Here is a 17,069-nt window from a genome sequence, read left to right on the forward strand (position 1 = left end):
CAGGTGTTGTATAACATGGAATACCGGGCCGTGGCTAAAGCTGTCGGCCGGCGTGGAAGGGTTAATAGGGGCCACACAGGAAAGTTATTTCAGCACTATAAACTTACTTAAGGGGATTTACATTGTAAGCTTTGTAAGTAGGAAAGAAACCCCAAGTTTTTAAAAGCTGATTAACTAACACTACTGGCTGACCCACAGTAACAAGAAAATGGCCATCCTGACACTGACGCAATACTCGGGAGAATCGGACGAAAAAAAACCCCGCATTTTTAACAAATGTATATGTTGAAAATAGCACACGTTGCTTTTAGAGAATGGAGTCAAGAGTTTAAAACTCACTGCTATGGTAGAAGCAGACACAATGATGTTCTCAGTATTACATGAGTTGTATGAGTCATCATTTGATAATGAAAAATCTTGGGTAAAAAAAAGGGGGGGGGGGGGAGTCACATTTTTGACTGTTTTCTGTTACAATGGATCAGCCTGCCGACTACATGTTTGCTTTTCCCACTCGTTTGAGGTGATAAAGCCGAGGTATGGAGTCAACCAATAGAGAGAGAAACAACAGAGGGCGCACTTCATGGATAACAGAGATCCAGAGTTGATTGCCCAGTCATCAGGCAACAAGGTTGCACACAAGTAAATAAATGTAGAAAGTAGTGCTGATGTTGCCTGTAAAAACCTGACATTTTGCACTTTCTTAAATGGGGGGGTGGTAATGATAAAAAAACAGGGGCGAGATTGGCGGAAAATTAAACATCCTCAAGATTATCGGCAGAGGGTTTTGAGGGTTGCAGAGAGCCCCAAAGCAAGGTGTCAAATGGTCTATGGTGTGTGTTCGTATTATTAGCTAAAGGCACCCCTTAAAATAACCTTTTCTTTATTTCTATTCAAGGTACATTTATAGACAACATCTCAAAACAAAGCTTGAAATCAGGAAAACACCTGACAAATCTCAATGCTGTATTTAAAGGATTGTAAAATGATTTCCAAATGGCTACTCTCTAGCGTAAGTTTCAGCGCTACTTTTTGAGCTTCAATTTGGAGTGGAAGAACCCGAAAGTCAACGAACAACTGCTGGAAATTGAACAGCTCAACCTCTTTAGGATTTAGAGGCTACTTTTGAGACTTGGGAATTAGAATCCTGCGTAAGAATTTATTTACAAGTGTGCAACCTTATGGTACCTGTGGGTTGTTAGAAGGAAAGCCATCATAAAACCTTTCACTCTTTGTTAGATTTGGTGCTAAGCACTCTACGTGGGTCACCTTGAAGGAGTAAACCCAGGGTTTGGAGCTCCTTTACTAGGAGTAGAGGGTGTAACAAGTATTAACGAAATACTCCACACCAAGGTTGTATAAATTCAGTTGGATTTCAACAAAGCAACCCCATGCCAATGCAGAGACGACCACCATTATGCAACAATTAGACATACTTTGCCTTCCATCATCCAAAAAGCTAGACAGGACTATTAAACCATTTTCCATTTTCAGCTCACGTTTATCACTAAAGTGTCTGCGACAAAAAAAAAAGCACGGTGGTTGTTTCTGAAAGCAACGGGATTGCTCTGTTGAACCAGTAGGCTCTGCTGCTTTATCAAATGTGAACTGAAATCTCAACATTCAAAAACTTTTGAAAATTGATCAATTACTGTTTGGGGGAGTGTGTGGCCTAGTGGTTAGTGTTCGTGACTCATGATCAGAGGGTCCGGGGTTCGAATCCAGCCGCTGGTCATATATTGTGTCCTTGGGCAAGGCACTTCACCCCCACTTGCCCCTCTCCACCCAGGAGTATAAATGGGTACTGGCATTAGCTGGGGAGTAACCTGCGATGGACTAGCATCCCATCCAGGGGGAGTAGAAATATTCTCAGTCGTTTCATGCTACTGAAACCGGAGATAAACGCCGGCCTGATGAGCCACATTGGCTCGGGACAGACTTTACTTTTTACTTACTGTACTCAAAATGAATAGTTGGGCTACTGGCGATGGGAAAACACACGGTGAAGATGTACGTTGCTAATGAATGGAATGGCATGGTGGCTATATTTACTGGGCATTGATAAAACTAAAGCTGGTGTGTGAGCGAGTGTGTCGAAGACTATGTAATGTTGAAGACTATACCTCGAGTTTGTCCATCAAAACAGCACCGGCATCGTGAACAGCCTTTAGGAAAAAACCAAGTGTTAAAAGCAAAAAACAAAACACAAAACATGAAGAACAGAAATTAAAAACACATAAAGCACAATAAAATGAAAAACGAGAAATCAAAACCAGACACAGAATGAAAAGCGTGGAACACTTTTCACATAAAAATCATGATAAATACAAAATCAACGGGTTTCTTTTTACTAGGAGCACAAAATCTTTTGGGACAAAAGTTTGATTGGACGTCATGAAGTCTGTGATGTCAGTGCACACAGATCATGGCATGGAGTAGGTTAAACCCAAAGCAGTTATTCATATTTTTCTTCTCAGACGTGTAACTGCGCACTCATCCTTTTATCTAAATAAATAAATTATCTTAAAAAAACATAAATTTTCAATAAAAATGTAAAGCTCATACATTGTTCATTGATTCTCAAATAAGTTTTCTGAGCATTTTGTTCATCCCCATATTTCTTAATATTATGTCAGACCTTTTTGAAGACACTGCAGGAAAATATATGCCATTACCAGATATGTACCACTTTACCACAAAATCATGTAAAAATATACACAGGTTTCTGGGGCTCGTTTACAAAAGAAAGTGTCACAAACTTCATTGTTTAAATTTGTTTGACAAACGAGGATTCAGCAAAGATTAGCATACCTGAATGGCGGGCTCATGGCCGTTGATCTCAGCTTCCAGACGCTTGTGTTTCTTGCGCAGGTTCTGCACACCGGTCAGCTCACGGCCGTAGTCATCGGAACTGGTCAGCAATTTCTTCTCCCTTCACAAAGTAAGAAGATTTTGAATGTTATGATTTTAAAAACTGGCAAGGACTGTCCAAGGTACCGACCATGTCACATTTGTTTACAAATTGGACGTTGATGCCAGCTTCTAGACAAACTGTTTTATTCTGCACTGCATGTGTATCTCTTGAAATGTGATTGGTGTCAAAGTGGTGACAAACTGTTAAACATGGGTAAAATAGCCTGCAAATGATGCTTAAATGGTCGAGTTTGTCAGGCTATTGCCTGTTAGTATGACGACACAGGTAACATGGCCTATAGTATTCTGTAAAATCCATTAGGATGCAGCACTGAGACAGCAACTGACTTTTTGTTGCTTTATGGAAAACTGTATTCCAAAGAAAGTTTTCTTGTGATGTATTATATATATCCCAGGCACTAATAAAAGAAACAATTTAAACAAAATAAAAGGAAAGACTTAAGGATAATTTCTACCAATTTTTTTTTTTTTAAATAACAAATCTCACTTGATCCAAGCCTCCTCATCATCGATGTCTCGGAAGAACTGATGCACGCGGTGTGACTCGTTCAGCTTCTCACGACGCAAGATGCTCAGCTCAGTGACTCTGTGGGATTCGAGGGAAAGACAAATATTCATTAAAACTTTCTCAAATTTTGCAATAACCGAAGTAATCTGCTTTTGCTAAGCAACACTTTTCAGTGCGCAGCAAATGAGCACTGAGCAAATCTTAAAAATTGGCCCTGGTATCGGAAGGCATGTTTATATGAGCATCTTGACAGACAATTTCACACATGGTATCAATTATCAAGAGATCCAACAAACTTGCTGTTACGTTTTGTTGTTGGTACTACAGCACTGCTCTTACTTTTCATAGCGGATGTTGATGTTCTCCTTCTTGTCTTTGATCACCTGGGGATCAAAGTGACCAGCTTCGATGAAGGCATCGGCTTGGGCATTCAGGTCCTTGATACGATCCTGCAAAGGAAGGAAACCAACATGAAAACATGTTAAAAGTTTAACATGCAAGTCACACATAGAGATAACTTCTTCAAATACAAATAATGTCAAAGTGGTGGCACTTGAAAAACGCAGACCAACAGTAGAACAGAGCTTGCTGCATTTAAAATATGGCAATCACATCTACCATGTCTCAAACCAAACATGTAACGAAAAATTCTTCAGCTCACAAAAAAATATATTAAGATTTCAGTTCCGAGATGCTAATTTTGTATCAAATGTATCTTTATAAACACCCTTACCTTTGACTCACTTAGAAATTCTAATTGTCTGTTTTGTCTATACCATGTTGTCACATGGTGGGTTTTTTTATATCATGTGCTTTGCCTTAAAACTAAAGTCCAAAATAGAGTTTATGAAAAGGAAGTTTTGTTTTATATTTTGTATTTGCAGATTCCTCTTGTTTTTCCAAAAATGTTAAGACTTGCACTGACAAACTGCTGTTACAACAGAGGTGACTTTTTTTCCCAAGCATGTCAATGTAAGGAATTGTACACTTCCTTCAGATGTTTGTGAGTATGTGCCTTCTCACCTCATGGGCAGCAATGTCATCCTCCAGCAGCTGGTGCTTCTTCAGAAGATATTGCACCGAGGTCAGGTCACGACCTATGTCATCAGACGACAGCGCCGCTTCAATCTGACAAGAGCACCAAAAATACCGATATCAATCAGAATGCACTAAAATGAATTCGGATCATACATAACCAAGGGGTTCTATGTGCACCGTAGCAATCAGGTGTTAAAAAAGGTCAATTAAACTGTTAATGATGGCAGAGCATTAATTTTTTGTCATACATGTAGTTTCCAACAACAATTGGTTGCCAGGTTTCGTGCACGTTTTGGCTTGATTTGGGTACAGGTCTGCAAACTGATGTGCCATTAAAGGGCCCTTAACTTGGCCCTCCCGAGAAGGTCATGCAGAGCAACTGTTGCACTGTCTTTTTTTTTTCAAAAAAAAATCTCCCAACTCATACAAAATTCCCACATTTCTCAAACATTTCAAAGGCACAGCATCACTTATACCCAAAATTGTACAAGATTATAAGGCTCTAATTCTGCTTGATTCAATCATTACAAAATCTCTAAACCTGACTTTTCCAACTTCAGTCTAATTTCAGCCTTCCTAGTGGAAGCCAGTGTTCAGGCATGCAACTGGGAAATCCCAAAAAAAGAGGAAATTCAAATTTTTCCCAGACTTTGTACAGTGTTTTTCTATTTTCAATGGCACACATGGGAAGTAAAAAAAGAGGAAATCAGCTGATCCGAGGAAAAGTTGCATGCCTGAGTGTTGTAGTCGAGTCCATCACAAGTCCCTTCAAGTCCATCACAAGTCCTTCAGTCTCAAGTCAAGTCACTAGCTATTCAAATGAACTGTGACAAAAGCATTCCTTTGTCATTATCAATTCCATTACTTGTGACTGGACTTATGAAAGGACTTGTGACTGGACTTATGGAAGGACTTGTGATGACTCGACTACAACACTGGTGGAAGCAGCTCCAACTAATTTTTCTAAATACAAGAGAAAAGCCATCAGAGCACAGGGTTTCATCAGTGGGAAGGATACTTACCTCACTGAGCCAGAAGTCAATGTCCTTGATGCTGATGTGGAACGTCTGCTGCTTGTTGGCCTCCTTCAGTTTCTCGCTCTTCTCAGTGGACTTGGTGACCAGCAGCTCCCACTGGTTGCCGATGGTGACGATGCGATTCTGGACGGCATCCTCGCTTCCCACGCACTGGCGGTTGTCAATCAGTCCTGGGCATCAGCAGGGGAAAAAAGGGGTTGTTTATTAGGAAGTTTTTCCCAGATCCAAAATTGTTTGTTGAGTTTGATGTCAGTGTCTCAGAATGACTGTGTTTGCTGATGCTAAGCCTTCGTCCGTCTTTCCAGGAAAGCGAGAGGAGATAAAGACATACAAAAGTTATACAAAAGATTTATTACAGTGCTTTAATTTCAAATTTCAAAATTTATTTGAATTTACTATCTCAGTGATACTCAAGAATGCATACTCCACACTTTTAGTATATCACAGGACTTCTGTTCCAAGTCAATGGGTATTTTTTTTTAAATTTGACTGTTCTGATTCTGTACAGTCATCTGTACAACTTCAGATGTTTGCTCTTTTGTCATCTCATGAAGGGAATTGAGTCAATGTCAATGGCATATTAAGGTTAATTTTCAACAAATCAAAAACCCTGACATGAAACACAAAATTTATTTAAAATACACGCAATGAAACAAAAACAATTCGTTTTCATTTGATTAGTTTTGTTTATTTGTCCCTTAAAAAGAAGGCCACTAAAATCAGCTCCAGGGACTGCTAAGAGAAGCAAAGGGAAAGAATGTTGCATCCTGATGCCAATTTTTCCACTGTATATTATCTCAATGAAGATCAGTCACTGCAAAACTGTTGAAAGACATGAATCTGGAGAAACTATTCCAATTTTGTTAGAAAATACTTTGAAAATGCACTCCACACTCCTTGGACTTTGTACGAAACCAAAGAAGTGATGTCTGGATACTACATTCTTTCGACTTTGTACACAACCAAAGAAGTGACGTCTTGATACTACATTCTTTCGACTTTGTACACAACCAAAGAAGTGATGTCTGGATACTACATTCTTTCGACTTTGTACACAACCAAAGAAGTGACGTCTGGATACTACATTCTTTCGACTTTACACAACCAAAGAAGTGACGTCTTGATACTACATTCTTTCGACTTTGTACACAACCAAAGAAGTGACGTCTGGATACTACATTCTTTCGACTTTGTACACAACCAAAGAAGTGACGTCTTGATACTACATTCTTTCGACTTTGTACACAACCAAAGAAGTGACGTCTGGATACTACATTCTTTCGACTTTGTACACAACCAAAGAAGTGACGTCTGGATACTACATTCTTTCGACTTTGTACACAACCAAAGAAGTGACGTCTTGATACTACATTCTTTCGACTTTGTACACAACCAAAGAAGTGACGTCTGGATACTACATTCTTTCGACTTTGTACACAACCAAAGAAGTGACGTCTGGATACTACATTCTTTCGACTTTGTACACAACCAAAGAAGTGACGTCTGGATACTACATTCTTTCGACTTTGTACACAACCAAAGAAGTGACGTCTGGATACTACATTCTTTCGACTTTGTACACAACCAAAGAAGTGACGTCTTGATACTACATTCTTTCGACTTTGTACACAACCAAAGAAGTGACGTCTGGATACTACATTCTTTCGACTTTGTACACAACCAAAGAAGTGACGTCTGGATACTACATTCTTTCGACTTTGTACACAACCAAAGAAGTGACGTCTGGATACTACATTCTTTCGACTTTGTACACAACCAAAGAAGTGACGTCTTGATACTACATTCTTTCGACTTTGTACACAACCAAAGAAGTGACATCTGGTTACTACATTCTTTCGACTTTGTACACAACCAAAGAAGTGACATCTGGTTACTACATTCTTTCGACTTTGTACACAACCAAAGAAGTGACGTCTGGATACTACATTCTTTCGACTTTGTACACAACCAAAGAAGTGACGTCTGGATACTACATTCTTTCGACTTTGTACACAACCAAAGAAGTGACGTCTTGATACTACATTCTTTCGACTTTGTACACAACCAAAGAAGTGACGTCTGGATACTACATTCTTTCGACTTTGTACACAACCAAAGAAGTGACGTCTGGATACTACATTCTTTCGACTTTGTACACAACCAAAGAAGTGACGTCTGGATACTACATTCTTTCGACTTTGTACACAACCAAAGAAGTGACGTCTGGATACTACATTCTTTCGACTTTGTACACAACCAAAGAAGTGACATCTCGATACTACATTCTTTCGACTTTGTACACAACCAAAGAAGTGACGACTGGATACTACATTCGTTCGACTTTGTACACAACCAAAGAAGTGACGTCTGGATACTACATTCTTTCAACTTTGTACACAACCAAAGAAGTGACGTCTTGATACTACATTCTTTCGACTTTGTACACAACCAAAGAAGTGACGTCTGGATACTACATTCTTTCGACTTTGTACACAACCAAAGAAGTGACGTCTTGATACTACATTCTTTCGACTTTGTACACAACCAAAGAAGTGACGTCTTGATACTACATTCTTTCGACTTTGTACACAACCAAAGAAGTGACGTCTGGATACTACATTCTTTCGACTTTGTACACAACCAAAGAAGTGACGTCTGGATACTACATTCTTTCGACTTTGTACACAACCAAAGAAGTGACGTCTGGATACTACATTCTTTCGACTTTGTACACAACCAAAGAAGTGACGTCTTGATACTACATTCTTTCGACTTTGTACACAACCAAAGAAGTGACGTCTGGATACTACATTCTTTCGACTTTGTACACAACCAAAGAAGTGACGTCTGGATACTACATTCTTTCGACTTTGTACACAACCAAAGAAGTGACGTCTGGATACTACATTCTTTCGACTTTGTACACAACCAAAGAAGTGACGTCTGGATACTACATTCTTTCGACTTTGTACACAACCAAAGAAGTGACGTCCAGATACTACATTCTTTTGACTTTGTACACAACCAAAGAAGTGACGTCCAGATACTACATTCTTTTGACTTTGTACACAACCAAAGAAGTGACGTCCAGATACTACAGTCTTTCCAAGCAAAGTCAACCCAACTCACTCTGTCCGACAGCCATGACGGCCTGGATGCGCTCAGCGTTGGCCGCCACCTCCGCCTCGAAAGCCTGGTGCTTCTGGTGCTTGCTCTGGATGTTGGTGGGGTCCATGTAGGACTTGTCGGTGGCCACCTGGTACTTCTCCGTCATCCAGGCCTCCACCTCGTCAGCGTCCCGGCTGAACTGCTGCAGGGTGTGGGACTCGCCCAGCTTGGAGCGCTTCTCAATCAGGGCTGCCTTCAGGGAGTTCCATCTTGAGAATGAACAAGAGAGACGGGGGAAACACACACATTGTTAAAACACTCAAATAAATCTCTTAATGTGATGAATATTACCCTCTTACACATGCAGTTGTGTTGTGTTTTTAAAATATTTAAATGCCGAATCTTGCTAAAATCAAAGTGACATTCTTCATCACTATTCAAACAAACTTTTGCCAGACACATCTAAGTTGGCCTGTTTCTGCAGTTGATAATGCCGACAGACCAACTTATTTCAAAAACAATATTTAGACCATAGACCAACAATATTTCAAAAGGGATGGAGTAGTAAGGAGGGTAAATTATCTTCTGTCAAAACTGCAGATATTTGTGTTTTAATATGTGAGCTGTGGGGAATACAGAGTGCATGTGGAGTCTCCACAATTCAAAAAATATATGAGGAAAAAGAGTTTGAGTTGCTATCTTCCAATATAGATAGTATACAATCATCTGGTGTTTAAATTTGGATAACCATTTAGATTTTAACACTTTGGTCTTGTCTGACCAACAACAAAAAATTGACACAAACAAATTTTCTGTCAAGACTATACCTCTCAATGACTTGGTCCCTCTTGTCAGCAATGAAGGGGGAATCGTAGTGGTCAGCGTTGATCAGCTGATCCGCGAAGGACTGCAAGGTGTTGATCTTCTGCTCCTGGGCGCTGATGGCCTTGTCAAAGTCCTCGTGTTTCTTGATCAGCGCCTCCACGCCGTCCAGGGAGCCGGTGATGTCCTCGCTGGCCAGGAAGGCCTCGCGGGAGGCCATCCAGGCCTCGGCCTGCTCGCAGTCTCGCAGGAAGAGCTGTGGGAGGCGGGAGTAGGGTAAGGAATCAGTTAGGCAAGTCCCAACAAGAGTCGGTTTGAAGCAGCAACCACACAGCAGAAAATAATGCCTTGCAAATTTAGATCATAGTCACAGTTCAATAGACCAATCCGTTAAGCCCCTCCCATTCAGGCTTTCAAGAAGACCCAGGTGAAAAAGTAGAACAGTACCATCAAAATTTAAAACAAAAAACAGGACAAAAGGCAGGAGTTTGAAGGACAAAATCAGAATAAACAAGGACTTTTGATCGTTTTCAGGAGTAGTTTTCGTGTGCCCATGTCCACAGCATCATAAGCCTCATTTGGCATATAGTGTGTACTCATAACACCTGTGCTGCATTCTCAACTAAGCTCTTGGAAGTACAGTTGCAGTACTCCTGCGCCCAAGCCCTTCATTGTGTGATTGACATATGACAGTGTGTAACACTGTTATGAAAATGTTCAATGAGATTTCATTTTTCAGAGTTGTGGGACCAAAAAGTAGGGAACAGTAGGAATTTCAAGAGAAAATAGGAAAGTAGGAGCAAGGTAAAAGGTGGGAAAACTTGAAAGCCTGCTGCATTCTCCTGCCGTGCACATCATATGTGCATGTTGAACCTTTATGCAAACATGTCAGACATTAATCACAGTTGTGATTGGTCAAAAGACATTGGGGGTGGGGAGGGGAGTAATGGATCCGTCAATTAGGATCATTTGACTTAAGTCAGAGTTGTAACGAGTCACTGATTTTTGTGACTCGAGTCGAGTCGAGTCGAGTCATTTTAAAGAAGTGACTCGAGTCGAGTCGAGTCATTTTAAAGAAGTGACTCGAGTCGAGTCGAGTCATTAGGTCAAGGAAGTCGAGTCAGGTCGAGTCAAATATTTGGCTTGAGTCAATTCGAGTCACCAATATTTGAACACTATTTACCAATATTTATAAAAGGAGGGCACAAATTTAGCTGCCGTTCGAATCCAAGAGCTTTAAAAGAAATCGCCCAAAGCCAATGATGAAACAATGAATTGGAAAATGTGTTTAAAATCCGGTTCCTGGATAGTATTTTGTGCGTTCCAGAACCATAAGGCGGGGTCTGTGACACGTTGTATGTTTATAAATGAACATAAAATTTGCACCGTAAGTCATTGCAAATACTTTCCCAAAATGTTGCTTTTATTTTTGGGACTCGAGTCTTATTAGCTTTTGCTTGAGTCTGAGGGACTCGAGTTGAGTCAAGTCATTTGCTCGCAGTGACTCGAGTCGAGTCGAGTCATTTACCCTTAGGGACTCGAGTCGAGTCGAGTCACCAAAAACTGTGACTCGAGTCGGACTCGAGTCGAGTCATTGACTTGAGTCATTACAACTCTGACTTAAGTTAGAATTAGCGCTGACAAACAAAAAACATACCTGTAATTCCAGACACTGATCAAGCTTGAGACGACGGTCGTTCCAATCTCTGTGGAAGATGAATGTCAAGAATACTTTCAATATTGATACCCGTCACAGACATTTAATGAATATTCAAAAGAAACTCACATTATGCTGGCCAGAGAATGCACAGCGTCACCAGAGATTGATGTCACCCCAAGTTTTTGAGAGCTTGAACTCACTTGTCTAGAGTCTCCCTCTCTTGTTGGAGTGCGTCCAGTTTCTCCTGGATCTCGGGGCTGGCGTAGTGCTTGTTCTGCAGGAGCTGCTTGCCGAAGGCTTCAAAGTTCTGGAAGGAGCCGGCGCGGGCCTCCATCTCAGAGTGCAGCTCCTGTATATGCCAATCACAATGAGACGACGTTTGTTAAAGTGTCACTCTTTGGTTTGTTCACCAAGTAGTCAATAATCATTTTAGGCTGAATAAAAAGAATAAACCAGTTTTTTTGTCCCTGCCTACTTCCTACTTCCCACCCATCTCTCTTTTTTTTAACCATATATTTGCAATTTATATTTTTCTTTTAATTTGTTTCCAGTAAAATTGTAGCCATGTGCACAAGTTCAAAATCTGATAGAAAGGGTGATGGCTCCTTTGGACATGAAAGTATCAGCAGAGTTACAAAAAATGGAAGAATCCATCCGCCACCTTGGAAAATCCGCCACCTTAATGGAAAAAAGGGGGAGGCGGCCTCCTCTCTTTTTCAAAGGTCCAGACAAGAATTTTTTTTTTTTACTTGGCTCTAGCACTGTATACTTGACACAAACTGCTCACCTCCGGATTGCTAATACTTAAATGAAAACACACCCAGTCAATTCATTCTAATCAGGAATGTGACCCATGGGTGTCCAGTACCAATCGGTACATAAAAGTGTAATGAGCAGGTCATCTGACATTTGACTAAGTTGGATATTTGAGGGAATGCGTTCCATATCAAAAGTCAAACTTCAGTTCCCCAGTATTTTGACCACTTTGAATATTTTTCAGATTCCTTTTAAGTTTAAAGATTTGCCTGAGAATTGTTGTTACATAATAAAACCTCGCCCACAGATTCACTGACCTGTGGATTGTTATACTGTCCATCTGCCTTGCCTTGAAAAATAGAGTATCGCCAAAAGAGGCTCGGTGACTATACCATTTGAAGCAGTCAATAGTTGCATATTATCGGTCTTTCCATGCATTCAATAGTTGTATATTATCACTCTATCCAAGCAGTCAATAGTTGTATATTATGGTCTTTCCAAGCAATCAATAGTTGTATATTATCGGTCTTTCCAAGCAGTCAATAGTTGTATATTATCAGTCTTTCCAAGCAGTCAATAGTTGTATATTATCGGTCTTTCCAAGCAGTCAAAAGTTGTATATTATCAGTCTCTCCAAGCAGTCAATGGTTGTATATTATCAGTTTTCCCAAGCAGTCAATAGTTGCATATTATCAGCCTTTCCAAGCAGTCAATAGTTGCATATTATCAGCCTTTCCAAGCAGTCAATAGTTGCATATTATCAGTCTTTCCAAGCAGTCAATAGTTGTACATTTTCAGTCTTTCCAAGCAGTCAAAAGTTGTATATTATCAGTCTTTCCAAGCAGTCAATAGTTGTAGACTATCCACCTCAGCTCCCAACACCCCTGTTTACCTGGTGGCGTTCCAGCAGTGCCTCAGCGCTGGTGACATCCTTGGCCAGCTCGTCGCTGCAGACCAGCGTCTTCATGCTGTTGATCCAGGACATCAGGTCCCGGTAGTCACTCAGGAATCGCTGCAGGTCGTAAGAGTCTGTCAGCTTGTTCTTGCGGTCATTGGCCTGAAAGAAGCAAAGAGGGGTGAAAGAACCGCAAGTGTGAGAATCAAATCAACGGAAAATGGGGAAGATAGGATCGTGTTAATATTTTGCACTACAACACTGTTGTGCACCTCTTTGTATAATCATACAGTGTCGCTCAATGTAAACAATATACGAATCAACACACTACAATTCTTCAAGGTTTAATTTCCGAAACTTCTTTTTTCTGATAAAGAGATCTGTAAAGAGATCTTCTATATTTTCCAGCCAAAGCCAAAAAGGAAAGAAAAATCACTTCCAAAGAAATTTCATTAGCAGAAGTACAAGTTGGAATATGAAGACAATAGGATATATTCTCTCTTGAAAAAAAAGGATACCTCATGGGGTTGTTCATAATGAATCAAGGACATTCTTCTCAATTTATTTTTACAGATTCTTGAGGTAATTTCCTTTCTGAACATTATGTGTTTTGGATTTATTTGCCCGATCCCAACAATATTAAATTTAATGACAACAAGCAGCTTGGCTTTTAAAGGTAACTGTTCAACGTGAAAAATGGAAGCAAGTATGTTTGCAACTCCCTATTCCTTACCCTCTGCTGCAGGTTGTTCCAGGCAGCATCGATCTCCTGGCATTTCTCAGTGATCGGCTCGGCCTGGTCGGGGTGAGTCTGGATCAGTCTGGTTGCGGTCTCATCAAGCTTGTTGACCTGTGATTGTAGGATTAGAGTGATTCAATGTAAGCATATGGTGAATGGTATCTATAGCAAGTACGTCAAGTTTTGAACGTAGCTTTAATAAGAAGCTGGGGAAAGATGTTGGCTATCACAGTTGCAAAGTGAGTAGAATTTATTCTAAAGTAATGAGTCAAGAATTTAAATTTTCAAATTTAGCAATTCCATTAGAAGACATAGAAATATGAAATAATGAAATACGATTCTACAGCCTTTTTAAAAGAAGATGGTCACCAGTTTTCACACTCCTAACGCTCAGAACTAAAAGAAATATCTATCTCCATGTGTCGATTATATCTCCCAACAGAACACTTTTAGCAGGTGCATTTCTCCCTCATACAAGGACTCATTGTGCAATTTGGATTTCTAAAGTAGGCCATACTGGTCTTCCCAGAGCATTCAGATCTCTATCAAGTGACAAGTTACTTTTTTCCTCAGTACAATGAATCATCTTGCAGACTGAATTTCGTGAGAGGACCCTACCTGGCTTCCCAGTGCATTCAGATCTCTCTCAAGCCCTTGGTGTTTGCGTTGCAGGGCCTGTACACTGTGCAGGTCGTGGCCGAGGTTCTCGGTGTTGAGAGACTTGTTCTTGTCATTGATCCAGTCCTTGGTCTCATCAGCATCTCTGAATTCAAAGATCAAAAAAAAAAACCCAATAAGCAATATTGTCCAATGGAAGCATCTTGGAACTCTGTGGATTCTTGGAATTTTCCCCGAGACCGTGTGAGAAGGCTGGCATTTGACCATGCATGATCATGATAGGAATATGTTATGGAAATTTGTCATGATCCAAAAACAAGAAGTTCAAACTGAACAAGAATGTTTCCACTTTTGTAACTTTGGTGTATAACCATTGTGTCAATTGTTTAAAGTTTTGTTAAATCCGTCAACAAGAAATTTAGCTTTGTGATATTGCTAGACATGTCTGGAGTGAAAGACAAAAATTGTCGTGAAGCGGCCCAACTTCAGAAAGTCTGTGATGTGAGTCTATTATAACAAGGACAAATTACAAAGAAAGCAACTTTCATTGGCTTAATAGTATGCTTTGATAAGTGTCACCCCTCTATCACTTTTAAATTTCAATTTTTGGAAGTATTTTGCCGTCATACCTGAAGAATCGCTGGACCTCATGGGCTGTGCCCAGACTCGCACTCCGCTCTTCAGTCAGCCTCTGCAGAGCCTTCCAGCGCTCGTTCAGCTCCTGCGCATCAAAAGTGAGAAGACAGCTGTTAAGTTTTGAAGCACTTCCAAACCCATGAGAATGTGGCCAAAACCAACATAGATAAATATATATCGACTGACAATCTTGAACTGATTTTCAAATGGGTACGAAAAAAATGGCTACTCAATATCATTTTAATAATTCAGACTATTTTGAACCAGCAACCAAGTGTTTTACATGAGCCTATATAGGACACTGATAACCTGAGTAAGGTTCTGCATGATTGACCAGTGTGCAGCATGGTTGCGTGATGTCAACAATGAACATGGCAAAATTCAACTTCTCCATTCAACACTATGTCTATCACTGGGAACATCTTTAAGTAAAATATCAATATTACATTGGATACTGTACTATGGCGAATATACAGAAGAGACTGTTTAATTTGCCCTTGGAGGAGGTCATGCACGGAGGCAAATCACCACTACTCCCTCCTTGGAAGTAGTATTGTGAAATAGCTAGAGAGAGGTCGCGTTCGATTGGTCAATGTTAAGATGCTTACATAGACACGGCGGCGAACCACGTCATCCTCCGGGCTCTGATCAACAGGCAGCTCTTTGGATTGGTCGTTGATTTCATCCAGACGACTCTCATTGGCTAAAAGATCCTGAGTAAGACACAATTTTAAAGGGTCGTCAGCACAAGACCAAAATAATTACTACTTTTAGTGTTAGTTAAAGGGAATATACGACATTTGCTTTTAAAGCTGTAATTTTCAGAAATGGATGGATTTGAGGGGTTAGTATTTTATAGCAAATACTGACTTGTTTGAAGTTTTGTGTTCGTAGATGCTGGAAAAACCAAGAAAAACAATCATGTTCCTGTAGTCTGGTTTCCAGACCCCACTTAAGATGAAACAGAGCAATTTATAGACGTCGGGGAATTGTAAGGTCGGGGAGCCATAAAATAGCTGGCTTGTAGTACCTGTTCATAGGTGTGTAAATGATTGCAAACAAAATGCGGACTAACTAAATTATGGTAAATTGGGGGTTTTTCCAATGCTGGTCGGCTGACCAACGTAGGAAATTGATACAAAAATACCACTTTTATTGAAAATGACAGCACGCCAGGTGCCATGATTTTACAGGATGCTTTAGACTGTCATTCACTAACAGTCCAGTAACGTATTTCATAATAATTTGGTAGTTTTGTTTTTTGATATTTGCAAATGTTGTATATTCCCTATAAGTGAATCAAAAATATTAAACTTTGTTAGTAGCTTCATTACATTTGGAAACACACACTGAAAAACTCAAAGAGAAAACAAAATCCTCATTTGGGCATTTAAATCTGAATCAAAATAATAGTAACATCTGTGGATTAAGTTGCTCATTGAAATCATCTCACCTTATTGAAGTTGTCGAACTTCTTCTGCAGTATCTGGACCTGTTCCAAATCCTCACCAACCTCTTGCATAGTCACAAGTGTTTCCTATAAGAAAATTTAAAAAAAATGTTTAAAATTTGTTTTTCGTTGAATACAAAAAAAGGTAAATACAAATTTTGTTGAATACCAAATAAGGCCAACTGAGACAATTGGTCATCTTTGAGTTGCAGGTTTGCTTACACAAATTCTTTGTTTCTGTTAATGTACATGTACTGCTGGCCATTCTGCAATGTCTCCCAATGAAAGTGTTCTCCTTACGATGAACAGATTTTAACAGAATTATTTAGCATCCCTTAAAATACTAACTCCTAAACACTTACAGTGTAAGCTTCAAATAAAAGTTCCGGACCAGAATATATACTGATGCATGTCACCCAGTAAGTCTTACTTCATCTAACAACATACAGCTGATAACCATCCAAAACCAATGCACTACCGGCACATTTTTAGCCGGTAACCTAATTTTGTTGTGGCGAACAGCTTCATTTAATTTGTTCCCTGGTGCCCGTCTCACCTTGTCCTTGATCCATTGCATGAGGTCGTTAGCCTCACGCAGCAGCATGTAGCGCTTGCAGGATTCCTCCAGCTTGTCCTTGCGCACGTCAGCGTTCTGCAGTATGTCTTCATATCTACATGTACACACACAAAAGACAGGACTCAGTTATAGAGCACTTCATTCTGAGGGGACATTCAATCTGGATCCAGGTTGTCGTAGCGGTTCTTTCCTCGCCTTCCACCACTGTGACCTGGGTTCGAATCCAGCCTGGGCCAATATGTGGATTGGGTTTTCAGTCCCTGCCCGATTCCGTGAGGTTTCCCCAGAATATTC

At 40.1% G+C, this 17,069-nt stretch overlaps 1 protein-coding gene across 6 annotated transcripts in view; it reads right to left on the reverse strand.

Moving 5' to 3' along the window:
* LOC119720687 (spectrin alpha chain, non-erythrocytic 1-like) overlaps positions 1 to 17,069 on the reverse strand; it is a 70,635-nt gene that overhangs the window by 16,475 nt on the left and 37,091 nt on the right. For 4 of the 6 annotated variants that reach the window (XM_038190490.1, XM_038190487.1, XM_038190488.1 and 1 more), the window contains 17 exons: positions 16,755 to 16,869; positions 16,202 to 16,285; positions 15,357 to 15,461; positions 14,742 to 14,833; positions 14,113 to 14,257; positions 13,489 to 13,605; positions 12,753 to 12,917; positions 11,305 to 11,453; positions 11,102 to 11,150; positions 9,450 to 9,700; positions 8,644 to 8,891; positions 5,500 to 5,684; positions 4,463 to 4,567; positions 3,779 to 3,888; positions 3,419 to 3,517; positions 2,809 to 2,929; positions 2,121 to 2,162 (listed from right to left, as the gene is read on the reverse strand). In XM_038190490.1, coding sequence (XP_038046418.1) covers positions 2,121 to 2,162; positions 2,809 to 2,929; positions 3,419 to 3,517; positions 3,779 to 3,888; positions 4,463 to 4,567; positions 5,500 to 5,684; positions 8,644 to 8,891; positions 9,450 to 9,700; positions 11,102 to 11,150; positions 11,305 to 11,453; positions 12,753 to 12,917; positions 13,489 to 13,605; positions 14,113 to 14,257; positions 14,742 to 14,833; positions 15,357 to 15,461; positions 16,202 to 16,285; positions 16,755 to 16,869 — 2,182 coding nt within the window. The remainder of the gene's footprint in view (positions 1 to 2,120; positions 2,163 to 2,808; positions 2,930 to 3,418; positions 3,518 to 3,778; positions 3,889 to 4,462; positions 4,568 to 5,499; positions 5,685 to 8,643; positions 8,892 to 9,449; positions 9,701 to 11,101; positions 11,151 to 11,304; positions 11,454 to 12,752; positions 12,918 to 13,488; positions 13,606 to 14,112; positions 14,258 to 14,741; positions 14,834 to 15,356; positions 15,462 to 16,201; positions 16,286 to 16,754; positions 16,870 to 17,069) is intronic. The other 2 variants (XM_038190492.1, XM_038190491.1) reach the window with 1 other exon arrangement.

The sequence above is a fragment of the Patiria miniata genome, unplaced genomic scaffold (genome assembly GCF_015706575.1).
Source record: "Patiria miniata isolate m_02_andy unplaced genomic scaffold, ASM1570657v1 HiC_scaffold_9, whole genome shotgun sequence".
Taxonomy (NCBI): Eukaryota; Metazoa; Echinodermata; class Asteroidea; order Valvatida; family Asterinidae; genus Patiria; species Patiria miniata.